Here is a 15,000-nt window from a genome sequence, read left to right on the forward strand (position 1 = left end):
TGCACAGGGACGCTGTCCCACAATGCATCTGACGCCAGGGTTTCTGGATCAGTGAGGATGGGAAGACTGAGAGAGTTTGGCGAACGTTCAGTATGACCTTAAAGAGGACACCGTGCTTTTTGAACACATGGATATCACTCTGAATAACAAAACATTCCATCGAATATCGTGAACATTGAATATCAGAAATAATACGGGTGAGACACCCACGAATGTGTGTGTTCCACTCTTTACTCTTTATTCACTAGAAGCAGCACTTGAGTTGAGGGGGGATGGCCCCCTGAAATAAAAACGGTCAAAATCGTCCCCCTTCTAAAACTGCCATCCCCCTTTCCATCCCTTATGTCATTCTATCAGTGAACATGGTATTACTGCTATTTCAACATTTTGTTTTGCGCATATTGAGTGAAATACTGTGGGCGAGGAGGGGGCACGCACACATGCAATGACATTTTTACCAAGTCACTGACACTGAAGTCACTGACGCTGTGGGGATGCTACAATTGTCTCCATATGATCAAATCCACCATCCCCCCTGATTTTCTTTTACAACTTGAATACTGACTAGAACCTATCGTACCGTTCATGCTGTCCTCGGTACAGACGAACGATCGGAGACACACTGAGGTACTTCTTCTAACCGAAGCTCTTTTCCGTGTCTGCAGCTGGATGTGGACGCAGGCCTGACCACCAGAGTTCTGGACAACCTGGTCTCTCAGACTGAGTACAGCCTGGCCGTCACTCCGGTCTATGACGAGGGTCCCGGCAGCCCCATGCTGGGAGACGCCATCACAGGTGAGAAATCTTAGATTTAAATCTAAATCTAAGTGTCTTTGTAGGACAATCTACTCTGTATACTACTGTACAATCACACCTAGATTTCAGGCAGAGAAGTGGTGAACAATCAACCGGCATTTTTTGAAAAGTTGTGATACTGTACCAGCGTACTGTACTATATTCTGCTCTATTATACTACAGTATTATACTCTCGGTAGTCTTTTTGTGGCTCAGTTGGTAGAGCATGGCGCTAACAACACTTAAGTTGTGGGTTCGATTTCTGCTGGGACTGTATATGCTGAAATATATTCACTCATTGGAATATAAGTTGCTTTGGATAAAAGCATCAACTAAATGGCATATATAATTATATAATTATATTGTTACTATGCTATTCTATACTGTACTACAGAGGACTATACTGTACTGTACTGTACTGTACTATGCTAAACTATCATTTCTGTAGTCAGTATTAGTCATCAGTATTCTAGTATAGTAATAGTCAGTATTCTAGCAGGGTGTAGCGATAGTGACATGGTTCCTCCTCCTCTCCCTCCAGACGTGGTTCCTGCTCCCAGGGACCTGAGCTTCTCCGAGGTGACCCTGACCAGCTTCAGAGCCCACTGGCACCACGGGGCGCCCGACGTGGCCCTCTACCGGATCGGCTGGACCAGGAAGGGAGAGAACAACTTCCAATACGTAAGGACGCTTGTACCAGGGTGGAAACTGGTCTGGGTCTTTCCTTTATCACGCAGCTAGACTTCTATCGTTACGATCACAGGACAGGAACCTGATCCGCCGCTCAGCCAGGCGTGTGGGGTGAAGGCCCTGTGTTTCAATACTCTCTCCATGTTCTCCTTTCTTCATCCCTTTCCTCGAAGGAAATCCCTGATCTTTGATTGGCGGAAGCAAACGCTGAGATCGCCTACGACCAGTCAACCAATCACGTTAGGATCAGAGATCTCCTCAAGGAATAATGGAGGAAGGGGAAAGCGTGCATTTTGAAAAGTATTCGAACGAGGACCTACACGTTTTGGTGTCTCTGAGGTGGTTAGGGACATTCAGCAGGGTGCTAGGTAGTGTTTGTTTGAGGGGTTAGGGACATTCAGAAGGGTGCTTGTTTGAGTGGTTAGGGACATTCAGAAGGGTGTTTGTTTGAGTGGTTAGGGACATTCAGCAGGGTGCTTGTTTGAGTGGTTAGGGACATTCAGAAGGGTGCCTGTTTGAGTGGTTAGGGACATTCAGCAGGGTGTAGGGGTGCTGGTTTCAGCCCTTGCAGGGTTCCCTCCGTAGCACACTGAGACCTGTGATGTCGTCTTTCTCTCAGGCCATCTTGAACAGCGATGATCTCACTCATGTACTGGAGGGTCTGGACCCTGACACCCTGTACGACGTGTCCGTCACCGCCATCTACCCCGACGAGTCGGAGAGCGAAGACCTGCTGGGGAGCCAGAGAACACGTAAGACAAAGACACACCTCCAAGGTCACAAGGTCAAAAACATCATGCCACTTGAACACAGGGTTCCCACACCTTCTGAAACATCAAATTCAAGCACCTTTCAAGGACTTTCAAGACTCAATTCCCGCAAATTCAAGGACCCAACACGGCATAGTTTGAGACAGACATTAAAACATTTATAAGTTAAACAAGTATTTTTAAAAAATATATATATATAGTTTTTTTTAGAGAGAGAGAGAGAGAGAGAGAGAGAGAGAGGGAGAGAGAGAGAGAGAGACAGAGACAGAGAGAGAGAGGGGAATTCAAGCACTTTCAATGACCCATGTCTATTTTCAAAACTTTTAAGACCTTGATTTCTTTTTCTCAAATTCACAAACTTTCAAAGATTTCAAGGACCCGTGGGAACCCTGTGAACAGTTTCTTCCCCAAAGTCACAGCCCTCCTCAATAACTCCTGATCATTGCACCTTGCACTTTACATGTTTACATGCACTAACGTTGTACAGTATATTTATTCACTCATATTGGTACTGTATATATTGTGTTGTCTTGAGTATTGTTGTTGTGGTCTTGTTGTTGTATGTACTGTAGCTTGTTCAGCATGGAGGATACCAAGTCATGTTCCTAGTGCACTGCACATGGCGAATAAAGTTCAATTGAATTGAATTGATCCTACACTATTTCTCTTCTGATAAAATCAGTCTAGGCTCCCAGGAGTTCAAAATGTTTCATCTAGATCAGAACGATCCAAATCATTGTTTGCGTCCCCGGATCAGCTCCCAACTCCCTGATGTCCCCCTGACCTCCGCAAAATCTGCCAGACACATCTGATCCTGGATCTGATCCTGGATCGCGAGAAAAGAATCGGGATCATTCTGAATCTAGATGAAACGTTTTGAGCTCCCGGGCTGAGGTGATGGTTGATTGTAGACGTCCACGGCCGCTCCGATTGGATACTTACGAGCTTGTTGTGTTTCTGTCTCCTTCTCCAGTGTCGAGGATCATCACCCCTGGTGAGTAGATGTGTCGTGTGTATGACCAGAGAGAGACACGAAGCTCAAAGCAATCAAATCCAATCCCCATTTAGTTTTTTCGAAGCCTCTATTCCCCATTTTTACACAGGTTGCTACAACCCACTTTTACATCATTTAGAATATGAAAATGATCTGTCGATTTGTCGGACAATCCTTTATGGTTGTGCATGGCCTATGAACCTGATTGTACGTGTGTGAACATGGTCGAGTGTTGATGTTCATGTGTTCCCCCCCCCCCCCCCCCCCCTTCCCCAGCTCCCACAGGCCCCCCCATGAACCTGCAGGTGTACAACGCCACCACCACCAGCCTCACAGTCAAGTGGGACCACGCCCCGGGCCGCGTCCAGAACTACAAGATCACCTACGTGCCCACGGCGGGGGGGCGGACCCAGTCGGTAAGAACCACCGCAGAACCATAACAGAACCCTCTGGACCACCAGGACCATTACTAGACCCTCTTAACTCATCCTCTGGAGGAAACGTAGTTCTGTCTGTCTGTCCATATCCCTGGAGGTATCACACACTTGAACCTTGAGGCATCGTTGGAAAGCTGGACACTAACAAACCCAAAGTGTTTTGGTTCACTGACAGTGTCGGGAGCAAACGGCTCTGCTTTGGTTCATTTGGAAAGACTTCCATCATGTGATTTTCCGACGGGTTGATGATGACAGTTTTCTCCAGTCAGAGGCGTGCTCACTGACCACATGAAGGACTAGGAGATACTTGTTTACATGACCAGGCTCACCCTGACACGCAATCAAGCAAACACTCACGCTCAAGCAAACTCACACACACACACACACACACACACACACACACACACACACACGCACACACATACAAACACACACAACACACAAGACACACACACATGCGATGCAACTCTGTGTTTCTTCACGTACCCTATCTCTTTGACAGAAAGCTATGTAGTCCATCCATCATACCTCAGACAGCACGCTGCTAAGACCATCAGGGTGTAGCCTTACCTTGGCAAGCAGATACTAGAATAACAAAGTGAAAGTATGCTTGCTGCCGCATCCTCAGGCAGACCTTGGGAGGGTCTGGTATGTCTCAAGTTCTTTCCATCAGATTATTGACATGGCCATTGAAAAGTGTCAGGGGAGATTTGCTGGAATCTCTAGTTCTCCATCATCCACATCCTACAAACAAAATCAAACAGTTTGTTCTGTTCCTTTCCACGTAGGGATCTAAATAGAACATAGGGGAATAGGGACAGCTGAAGAACCCATTTGGATTCAGAACCTTTATTCTAAGAATGTTAGAAGAACCTTTATTCTAAGAGTGTTATAATAATAAGGAACATTTTCTTTATTCTAAGAGTGTTATAATAATAACGAACATCCTTTTAATTCTAAGAGTGTTATAAGGAACATTGGGGGCGAATATTTGAGGATTGGACGATTTTTGGGGTAAAAAATTAAAACTATTCTGTAGAATGAATTGTTTTACAGACGACCAACCAACCCTTAGACCTAGAGCGAGGGATTTGACATCTCCTCCAAACATTTATGCATCAACTAAATATGCTACTCAGCTATTCAGCTATTCAGCTATTTCCGACCACGGTCATTTTCCAACATCAACTCTAGCATACCACTTTGAATTCTTGGCAAATGTATTGCTTCATTCTTTGTGGTATGCTAGTGTGGACCTGAAATGAGATCCATGTGAGTGGGACAGCAGCTATCTGAAGGCTACGTGCAACGTGCCCTGCACTGGCTACCAGTCTCTCAGAGAATTGAATTCAAAATCCTCCTACCTACATACAAATCACAAAATGGTCTTGGACCAAAATACATATCAGATCTCCTCCCACCCTATATTCCCGCAAGGTCCCTAAGGTCAGCTGAGACTAATCAGCTAATCATTCCAAGAGTAAAAACAAAACACGGTGCAGCAGCTTTCAGTCACGCTGCCGCATGCTCCTGGAACAAACTCCCTGAAGACATCAAACAGGCCCAAACCCTTAAAACATTTTAATCTAAGCTAAAAAACCTTCATGTTTTGCACCAGTTCTGATTAAACACAAACACTTCTATCAATGTCTTTTTTCCATTAACTATTGTCTTATTAAATGTGTTATCTATTTACTTCTTATATTTGCTTTTATTCATTGTAATTTTAAATGTCTTACTATGCTGCTCTTCCTGTATTTTTTAAATAATGTATGTAAAGCACTTTGAATTGCCCCTGTTGTATGAAATGTGCTGTACTAATAACCTTGCCTTGCCTTGCCTTGCCTTGCCTTGCCTTGCCTTGCCTACGTTCTCTGGTAACCAGACTTCCATCGGCGGGAAGAAGAACACGGTCCTGCTGCCCAAGCTGACCCCAGACACGCCCTACACCATCACCGTGGCCGCCATCTACGGCACCGGGGAGAGCAAAGACCTGTCAGGCAGCGGGAAGACCAGTGAGTCACACTAGAGAAGGCTTTTATATCATCATGTCATGTTATATCATCATTTCATGTTATATCATCATTTCATGTTATATCATCATTTCATGTTATATCATCATGTCATGTTATATCATCATTTCATGTTATATCATCATTTCATGTTATATCATCATTTCATGATATATCATCATTTCATATGATATCATCATTCCATTTTATATCATAATTTCATGTTATATCATCATTTCATGTTATATCATCATTTCATATGATATCATCATTCCATTTTATATCATCATTTCATATGATATCATCATTTCATATTATATCATTTCGGAACGGCATAAGAAAACATCTGCGCTCCCGTTAACGTTATATATATCTAACATTACATGTTATAAGGCTGATCTGTCCATGATAGTGCTGCATTTTGACATATTTCATGTCGCATCTCCCCCCGTTGATGGTGTATGACGCTATAGTCAGTCCCAACGGTCCAAAAGTCAAGTGCTTCGTAACACAGACGGGGGGTGAATTTTATGAATGAAAGTGTGAAAGTTCTGTCACAAAATGCTGTTACGTATCCTCGCACATTTTTAAGTGGGTATATGGAAATCCATGGCCTTTCCTAGTGGGTATACGGAAATCCTTGGCCTTTCCTAGTGGGTATACGGCGTAGTCCTGCGTGTCACCTAGACCACACCACTGGTAAGAGCCTCTCTGTCTCCCTGCAGAGCCGCTGGGCAGCGTGAGGAACCTGCAGGTGACGGACCCCACCACCAGCACGCTCAACGTCCAGTGGGAGGCGGCGGAGGGAAACGTGCGCCAGTACAAGGTCTACTACGTCCCCGCCACCGGGGGAGCTGAGGACGTGGTAGGAGCCGTCACAGCGCCGGGGTTAACGTCTCACATTTACACCGTTTAGCGGACGCTTTTATCCAAAGCGACTTGCAATTCGAGATCACCGGGACAGGGACAGTCTCCCTGGAGTAACTCAGGGCTGAGTGTCTTACTCAAGGGCACTCTAGTGGTGGTGTTTCCCAGGTGGGATTTGAACTCATGACCTTCTGATCACCAGTCCAACTCACTATCCACTAGGCCACTACTACCCCACTACCCCACACTATATGTGTGACCAACAGTAGTTCAAACCCCGGTCTCCCTCATGGAAGACATGCACCTAAGCCCGCCGAGCTAAAGCCATTTATTCAAGGCATTTGTGCACAAAGCTAATGCATGACTTCAGGGTCTCAGGCACGGTTACTGGTTACTGGTGAGTTCTGGTTACTGGTGAGTGGTTCTAAACCACCTACGCTACTGTAACGCACACAGCCATTATCTACCACGGAAAGGACACACTGATTTCTGTTCTCAAAGATGTACCGCATGTTTCCAGTTAAGACACAGTGCACATTTAAACTAATACTCAGGTAGTCTTACACGCATGCTCAAATGAGGTTCTATCGCAGAGTATTAATAGAAAGATTGCAAAGTCGACGTACCTCTGTTGATGTTGATGTTGATGTTGATGTTGATGTTGATGTTGACTCTGGGTTGTGTCTCTAGGCGCAGGTGCCTGGCAGCACCACCAACACGGTGCTGAAGAACCTGCTGTCGGACACGCTCTACACCGTCACCGTGGTCCCCGTCTACCCGCCCGGAGAGGGGAAACGCCTGTCAGAGAACGGCAAAACATGTGAGTCCACCTGCAGGTTTACAATTACCGTGTTTAATCATGATTGCAGGAGTACTTGTGTAGTATGGCCCCATAACATATGCAAAACATTATCATTATCATCATTTTGTGCACAATAGCCTAATAGAAAACCTTATGACAAGCTGATATATTAAAGAGTCATATCAACAAGAGTTATTACGTATAGGTGCCCCAAAACATGTCTATTTTAGCTTTTAACTACCTAGAAAAGGGAGATCATGATGTGTTCTGACATAACATATTGTCTGGTTCAGTGTTTGCCGTTCTCACAAACACTTTGCTGTGCTTTCTCAATCAATACGAGTTGTGAGAACAACCAGTTCCGCCTGTGTACTGTAACACAGTAAGCTTTGTAGTCATGCAGTAGTATTTTGACCATTATTGGTTCATAGGTTCCAATGGAGTTGACTTCTATATGTACGTAGAGAGGATTTAGTTTGGTCATCTTTTGAGAGCATGCATCTGTTCACATCGGCACAGACTGCACTCTCTCTCTCTCTGTCTCTCTCTCTCTCTCTCTCTCTCTCTCTCTCTCTCTCTCTCTGTCTCTCTCTCTCTCTCTCTCTGTCTCTCTCTCTCTCTCTCTCTCTCTCTGTCTCTCTCTCTCTCTCTCTCTCTCTCTCTCTCTCTCTCTCTCTCTCGTTGGCCCGTAAGCCTTCTGTAACCCACCCAAAGTCTGCCTGGGTATTAGCTGTTGACTTGACTCATGAAGTTCCATTTCATATATTAAAGCATGAATGCCAAAAAAAAGACTTAACATGCTTTCCGAATGTCAGGTCATTTGTCTTTGTCGACTCGGTGGGACATCTCACTATGGGATCCGCACCCCTGCCTCCCCTATTGGCTGAAAACCCACGCCTAAGTCACGCCTGGGAGAGGTTGGGAAAGGCTTTGCATGGCTGGCGGCCCTGCCTCAGCTCTGCCTATGTTAGGCTACTGCGAACCACTGCCTTCTCTCTCTTCACATCGCTTATTCGCAGGCCCTTCTGCAGTGCTGCAGTGTATACAGCTTTTCCACTGGAAAGTTCACAGCTTTCCTCGGGCCGTTAAGTTACTTATTCCTCCACACAGGAGTCCTGCTGATTCAGGCTTCACTCTGACCAAGCCAAACTCTCTCTAGTTGGGTTCGTCAACAAGAGATTGAATTAGTCATTAGCCTAGCTACTTCCTTGGGGCATGGACTAGTAACCAGAAGGACTAGTAACCAGATGGACTAGTAACCAGATGGACTAGTAACCAGATGGACTAGTAACCAGATGGACTAGTAACCAGATGGACTAGTAACCAGATGGACTAGTAACCAGATGGACTAGTAACCAGATGGACTAGTAGTAACCAGATGGGCTAGTAACCAGATGGACTAGTAACCAGATGGACTAGTAACCAGATGGACTAGTAGTAACCAGATGGGCTAGTAACCAGATGGACTAGTAACCAGATGGACTAGTAGTAACCAGATGGGCTAGTAACCAGATGGACTAGTAACCAGATGGACTAGTAACCAGATGGACTAGTAGTAACCAGATGGGCTAGTAACCAGATGGACTAGTAACCAGATGGGCTAGTAACCAGATGGACTAGTAGTAACCAGATGGGCTAGTAACCAGATGGACTAGTAACCAGATGGGCTAGTAACCAGATGGACTAGTAGTAACCAGATGGGCTAGTAACCAGATGGACTAGTAACCAGATGGGCTAGTAACCAGATGGACTAGTAGTAACCAGATGGGCTAGTAACCAGATGGACTAGTAACCAGATGGACTAGTAGTAACCAGATGGACTAGTAACCAGATGGACTAGTAACCAGATGGGCTAGTAACCAGATGGACTAGTAACCAGATGGACTAGTAGTAACCAGATGGGCTAGTAACCAGATGGACTAGTAACCAGATGGGCTAGTAACCAGATGGACTAGTAACCAGATGGACTAGTAGTAACCAGATGGGCTAGTAACCAGATGGACTAGTAACCAGATGGGCTAGTAACCAGATGGACTAGTAACCAGATGGACTAGTAACCAGATGGACTAGTAACCAGATGGACTAGTAACCAGATGGACTAGTAGTAACCAGATGGACTAGTAACCAGATGGACTAGTAACCAGATGGACTAGTAGTAACCAGATGGGCTAGTAACCCTTTATGCATTCACTCCTGTCAGCCTCAGTGAAGTCGGGCGGTCTATCTTTTTTCCAGCCTTGTCCACGGAGACCTTGGTGGGCGGAGACAGGACAGCTGGTTCCTCCCATTGTGCAGGGACTTGCTATCGCGATCACAGCTCCAAATACTATTCCACCTGCACCTCTAGTTGACGGATCTATGGGTTAGCCTGTGAGAAGTCTGAGGGCTTGGCCCCCAAACGTGTTTCGGCACAATTCAGGGTGTTAGAAACCCCTCCACAGCAAGGCTACATGACCTCAAGCGGAGGGTCGTTTGAGGGCTTGGCTTGAGAGACGAATCAATATGAAATGACACCATTTCGTACGCCCGTAAAACAAAACATTTTCCCCCCTATATTTAGGCTCCGTTTCCGAGAGGTTTCCAAGAGGCTGTCCCTTCTTTTCAGTGGCTGACGCAGTTCTAAACCCCAACCTCAACCTCTCCTTCTCAGCATGAGTCAGCGTTTTCACTGGGTGATTGTCGAGGAAGGAATTCCTCCCTGTTGGCAACTCTCTCACAGTGTCTTACCGTAATAGGGTCTGTTTATAGGGTGTATGATGGCGGATAGCGGTGGTAGCGGTGGGGTTGGGGAGCCGTAGCGTGAGTTATCTGCTCTCCCGTGGAAAACAGCCCAGAGGGGCCAGAAAGAAATGAAAGGAGAGCATTTTTCTGTCTTTCGCCTCAGCAGCCTCCTCAACAAGATTTATGCTATCCCTCTTACCCCAGTTTCTCCGTAGCTTAGACGGTAATGGTCTCCTATCTATCTTGTTGCGAGAGTGTGTCTGTCTTGGCTCTTTTTCTGAGATGTTGTAAATTGAAATGTTAAATATTTCTTAACCCCCAGGGGCTCTAAGCAATGATAACTTTGAACGCTTTGATGTCTTCTCGAGTTATGGGGCCGCCGTACATCATGAGTTTCAAGCACTCTGTGCAATCCGACGTCCATCCAAATGTTAGTCGTCTAAATCTTATTTTGCCTTGAGGCGTCTCATTGGATTTATGGATATGTCTGTTACTTTCAAAGAGGCCTGCTCATTGAAGATATAAGTCAAGGTTCATCCTGACTTGAACCTGACCAATACTTTTTGGTCTCTGAAAGAAATTAAGATCATAGAGTGGGGTAGTGGTGGTCTAGTGGATAGTGAGTTGGACTTGTGATCGGAAGGTTGTGAGTTCAAATCCCGCCTGAAACCGTACAACTACTAGTGTGCCCTTGAGTAAGGCACTTAGCCCTCAGTTACTCCAGGGGGAATGTCCCTGTAATTCGTAATTGTAAGTCGCTTTGGATTAAAAGCGTCTGCTAAATGGCAAAATTAATTAAAATTAAAATTAATTAATTAGAGTGCTTCCCATTGCCTTCATGAGGGTACAGGGCTTCATGAGGGTGCAGAGCTTCATGAGGGTACAGTGCTGAGGGCTACAAATACTTCAAACGTCTGCTTTTGTTTTAATGTCGATCTTCACAGAAAGCCACTCAAACCTCCTCCTCCTCTCTTCTTCTTTTAAACAACACTTTAGGCGCTGCAATGTTACGTCCTGTGGGTCAATAGCTTATCGTGTAGCGGCAGCTGAAACTGTCGTCTGTTGAGGCCTCGACTACTTTGTGTTTATTTGTTTCAGAAAAGACATCTTTTTGTTAATCTCCTGTGGGGAGTTGGCTCAGTGAAAGCTACAACAGCATCAACAAGAAAGCTCCCCAGGCTGTCATTACAGCTCTTGTAAATCCTCTCTCCAATTGATGTTTTCAACTGCTCAACTTCTGCCCCCTCCTCCCCTCTCCTCCCACCCCTCCTTTCTCTATTCCCAACTCTCTTTACTGCTTTCACTCTCACTCTCATTCTCTCTCACTCCCTTTCTTATTCTCTGTCTCTATCCCCCTCCCCTCCCTCCCCTCCCTCCCTCTTTCCTCCACAGTGGAGCGTATCCCTGTGAAGAACATCCAGGTCTTCAACCCCACCACCAACACCCTGAATGTGCGCTGGGAGCCCGCCTCAGGCCTGGTGCAGCAGTACAGAGTCGTCTACGCTCCCTTGTCCGGCACCAAGCCCTCGGAGTCGGTGAGTCCCTTTAAATGCCCTGCCCCCCCGAGGTGGTAATGCCTGTCATTAACGCCCACCCCCTGGGCCAAAGTTCAAAGTTCAAAGGTTAAAGGGTAGGGGATTAGGTTAGGAGATTATGGGTGTTGTCTGAAAGGGCTCCGTTCATTTACGGATTCACAGCAAAGAAAAGACACTTTTTTGGAAGAGCCCTCGACAGGTCAAAGGTTAATGGGTAGGGGACGCGGTTAGGAGATTGTGGGTGCTGTCAAAAGGCCCCAGTTCATTTACGGATTCACAGTAAAGAAATGCCCTTTTTGGAACAGCCCTCGCCTGCGGCCTGTTAAGTACTTAGCCCCGTTCACATGGTCTGTCTCTGTCTCTGAGCAGGTTGGATAATGATCGTTTTTCTTTTCATTAAACCGCCCCCCCCCCCCCCCCCCGCCCCCAGTTAAGGTTTGAATTTTATGTGAATTAAAAGTGGAAATAAAAGAAGAAGAAGAAGAAGTGGAATACCACCCCCTCCCTATATGTGGGCTATCTGTACCCACATCTCTTTGATGACACGGAGCCTGGCTCGACATGGCACACGCACAGACATCCCACATCTGGGAGGAACACTGCGCCAGCCAGCCGACGTTAGAACGTTAGGCCTTCTGAAGAGAGATGCAGGGGATTGAGCGGTACTCCGTTTTTATTTCCTCTCTCCCCCCAGCCACTGCCTTGTTTAGGACTGGGGCTCTTCCCGAGCCAGAGCCAGGTCCACGTCAGCTGCAATGTGGCCAGTGTCACGCAGCACCATCACTGCGTTTAAACGCTGAGGGAGATTTACTGTATGCATTACCGGATTAAGAGCGCCGCTTGTAATATTGACTTTACGTCCTTTAGAGCAAAACATCGCTGCTCTTTAAACCCTCCCGAAGGCCACACAAAGGCTCTGAACCCCTCACGAGCGTATTCGGAAAACCCGTAAACGTCAAGCTCAGAGACGGAGAAAGAGGACAGTAACACACACACTGTGAGTGCTTTGTGTGGTGTTTTTGTCTTGAGGACACGACACGACAGATGAAAGGAAGAGAGAGGGGGTGACTCTGAGCTCACCCCTAGTAGGATCAGAGGGTCACATGTGTGTCAGAGGTGTGTTTGATTGGTGCTTGGCATCCCCGGGTTTCTCTGTGACCAGGCCAACTAAACCGTCCGACGCCGGTGCGTTTAAAAGTATCTAACATACGACCACCGTGTTCTTGAATGTATTCACTTGTGCACCCCCTCCCCCAAATGGATTTAGAATGGATTGGAGTAAAAGCATGTAACCCATGCTTTAGACCAATCTTTAGCTTTTAAGCAAAGGCTACACCTTAACTGCTCCACCTTAACTGCTCCTCCTGAGACATTACTACCCCCAGCACTGTGTCTCCTAAGACACCTGCTTTTCCCCTATACTATGCCTCCTAAGACTTTAATAAAAAAAAGTGTTTATAATATATACAGTATGTATATATATATATATATATATATATATATATATATCTTTCTTTCTTTCTTTCTTCTTCTATCCCAATCTTCTATATATCTGCCAATGGCCGCTGGCCTGAGCTAGATCACTCTTCCTGCTGCGACTGGTGGATTGATGATTCACTTGCTTAGTCAAATGTATTGATTGTAAGTCGCTTTGGAATAAGGCGTCTAAGGCTAAATGCCCAAAATGTAAATGTAAATCTGCATGGGGAAATGCATACTTGAAGGAGAAGGGTTGAGAAGGGGGATAGACATGACGTATGGGACCAGGCCTGATTCCTAGGCAGACCAGGAGACCTAATGAACCCCCAGAGGGTCTGTACCTAACCCTAATGCACAGACGAGTCCCACTGTTGTAAGCAACTGTCACCACGTTTGCACAGATGAGACCCTCTGTTGTGAGCAACTGTCACCGCGGTGGTCGTTCGTCATTGTTATCACCCCGCCGGTCGGGAGTGGCCCCCCCCCCGACATCAAAGACAGACCCCCGCTCTCCCCTCTCTCTTGTTTATGGCAACACAAGTGGTCGTTGAGTGACAGAGAAGCTGATTTAGGTGTCCGACACAAACAGCTGTCAGCGTGCAGCGTGTGTGTGAGAGAGAAAGTGTTTAAGAGGGGAGAGAGAGAAAGGAGAGAGAGAGAGAGAGTGTGTGTGTGTGTGTGTGTGCGCATGCATGCGTGCGTGCGTGCGTGTGTTAGTGTGTGTGTGTGTGTGTGTGTCTGTGTGCACGCTCGTGTGGGGGTGTTACCAGACCAGTTGAAGCCGTCACAACGGCAGGGTTGTGTTCCTCTGCCAACTGACACAACAGGGAAAGAAGCACCCTGCCGTCACTGCTCTGGTCTCTCTGGTCTGGTCTCACTGCTCTGGTCTCTCTGGTCTGGTCTCTCTGGTCTGGTCTCTCTGCTCTCTCTCTGGTCTGGTCTCTCTGGTCTCTCTGGTCTCTCTGCTCTGGTCTCTCTGGTCTCTCTCTGGTCTCTCTGCTCTCTCTCTGGTCTCTCTCTGGTCTCTCTGCTCTGGTCTCTCTGGTCTCTCTGCTCTGGTCTCTCTGGTCTCTCTCTGGTCTCTCTGGTCTCTCTGCTCTGGTCTCTCTGGTCTCTCTGCTCTCTCTCTGGTCTCTCTGCTCTGGTCTCTCTGGTCTCTCTCTGGTCTCTCTGCTCTCTCTCTGGTCTCTCTCTGGTCTCTCTGCTCTGGTCTCTCTGGTCTGGTCTCTCTGCTCTCTCTCTGGTCTGGTCTCTCTGGTCTCTCTGGTCTCTCTGCTCTGGTCTCTCTGGTCTCTCTCTGGTCTCTCTGCTCTCTCTCTGGTCTCTCTCTGGTCTCTCTGCTCTGGTCTCTCTGGTCTCTCTGCTCTGGTCTCTCTGGTCTCTCTCTGGTCTCTCTGGTCTCTCTGCTCTGGTCTCTCTGGTCTCTCTGCTCTCTCTCTGGTCTCTCTGCTCTGGTCTCTCTGGTCTCTCTCTGGTCTCTCTGCTCTCTCTCTGGTCTCTCTCTGGTCTCTCTGCTCTGGTCTCTCTGGTCTCTCTGCTCTCTCTCTGGTCTCTCTGGTCTGGTCTCTCTGGTCTCTCTCTGGTCTCTCTGGTCTCTCTGCTCTGGTCTCTCTGGTCTCTCTGGTCTCTCTGGTCTCTCTGCTCTGGTCTCTCTGGTCTCTCTGGTCTCTCTGGTCTCTCTGGTCTCTCTGGTCTCTCTGGTCTCTCTGCTCTGGTCTCTCTGGTCTCTCTGGTCTCTCTGCTCTGGTCTCTCTGGTCTCTCTCTGGTCTCTCTGGTCTCTCTGGTCTCTCTGGTCTCTCTGGTCTCTCTGGTCTCTCTGGTCTCTCTGCTCTCTCTCTGGTCTCTCTGGTCTCTCTGGTCTCTCTGGTCTCTCTCTGCTCTCTCTGCTCTCTCTCTG

General features: G+C 46.9%; 1 protein-coding gene across 1 annotated transcript in view; it reads left to right on the plus strand.

The window, feature by feature from the left end:
• Positions 1–15,000, plus strand: part of col12a1a (collagen, type XII, alpha 1a) — a gene marked incomplete at both ends in the record, with an annotated part of 88,593 nt that overhangs the window by 42,775 nt on the left and 30,818 nt on the right. Inside the window, 9 exons of the mRNA XM_080537434.1 lie at positions 666–795; positions 1,337–1,476; positions 2,105–2,237; positions 3,229–3,249; positions 3,526–3,665; positions 5,572–5,701; positions 6,424–6,563; positions 7,256–7,385; positions 11,481–11,623. Of these exons, the coding sequence (XP_080393560.1) occupies positions 666–795; positions 1,337–1,476; positions 2,105–2,237; positions 3,229–3,249; positions 3,526–3,665; positions 5,572–5,701; positions 6,424–6,563; positions 7,256–7,385; positions 11,481–11,623 (1,107 nt within the window). The remainder of the gene's footprint in view (positions 1–665; positions 796–1,336; positions 1,477–2,104; positions 2,238–3,228; positions 3,250–3,525; positions 3,666–5,571; positions 5,702–6,423; positions 6,564–7,255; positions 7,386–11,480; positions 11,624–15,000) is intronic.

This window comes from Nansenia antarctica (genome assembly GCF_963989245.1).
Source record: "Nansenia antarctica genome assembly, chromosome: 8".
Lineage (NCBI taxonomy): Eukaryota > Metazoa > Chordata > Actinopteri > Argentiniformes > Microstomatidae > Nansenia > Nansenia antarctica.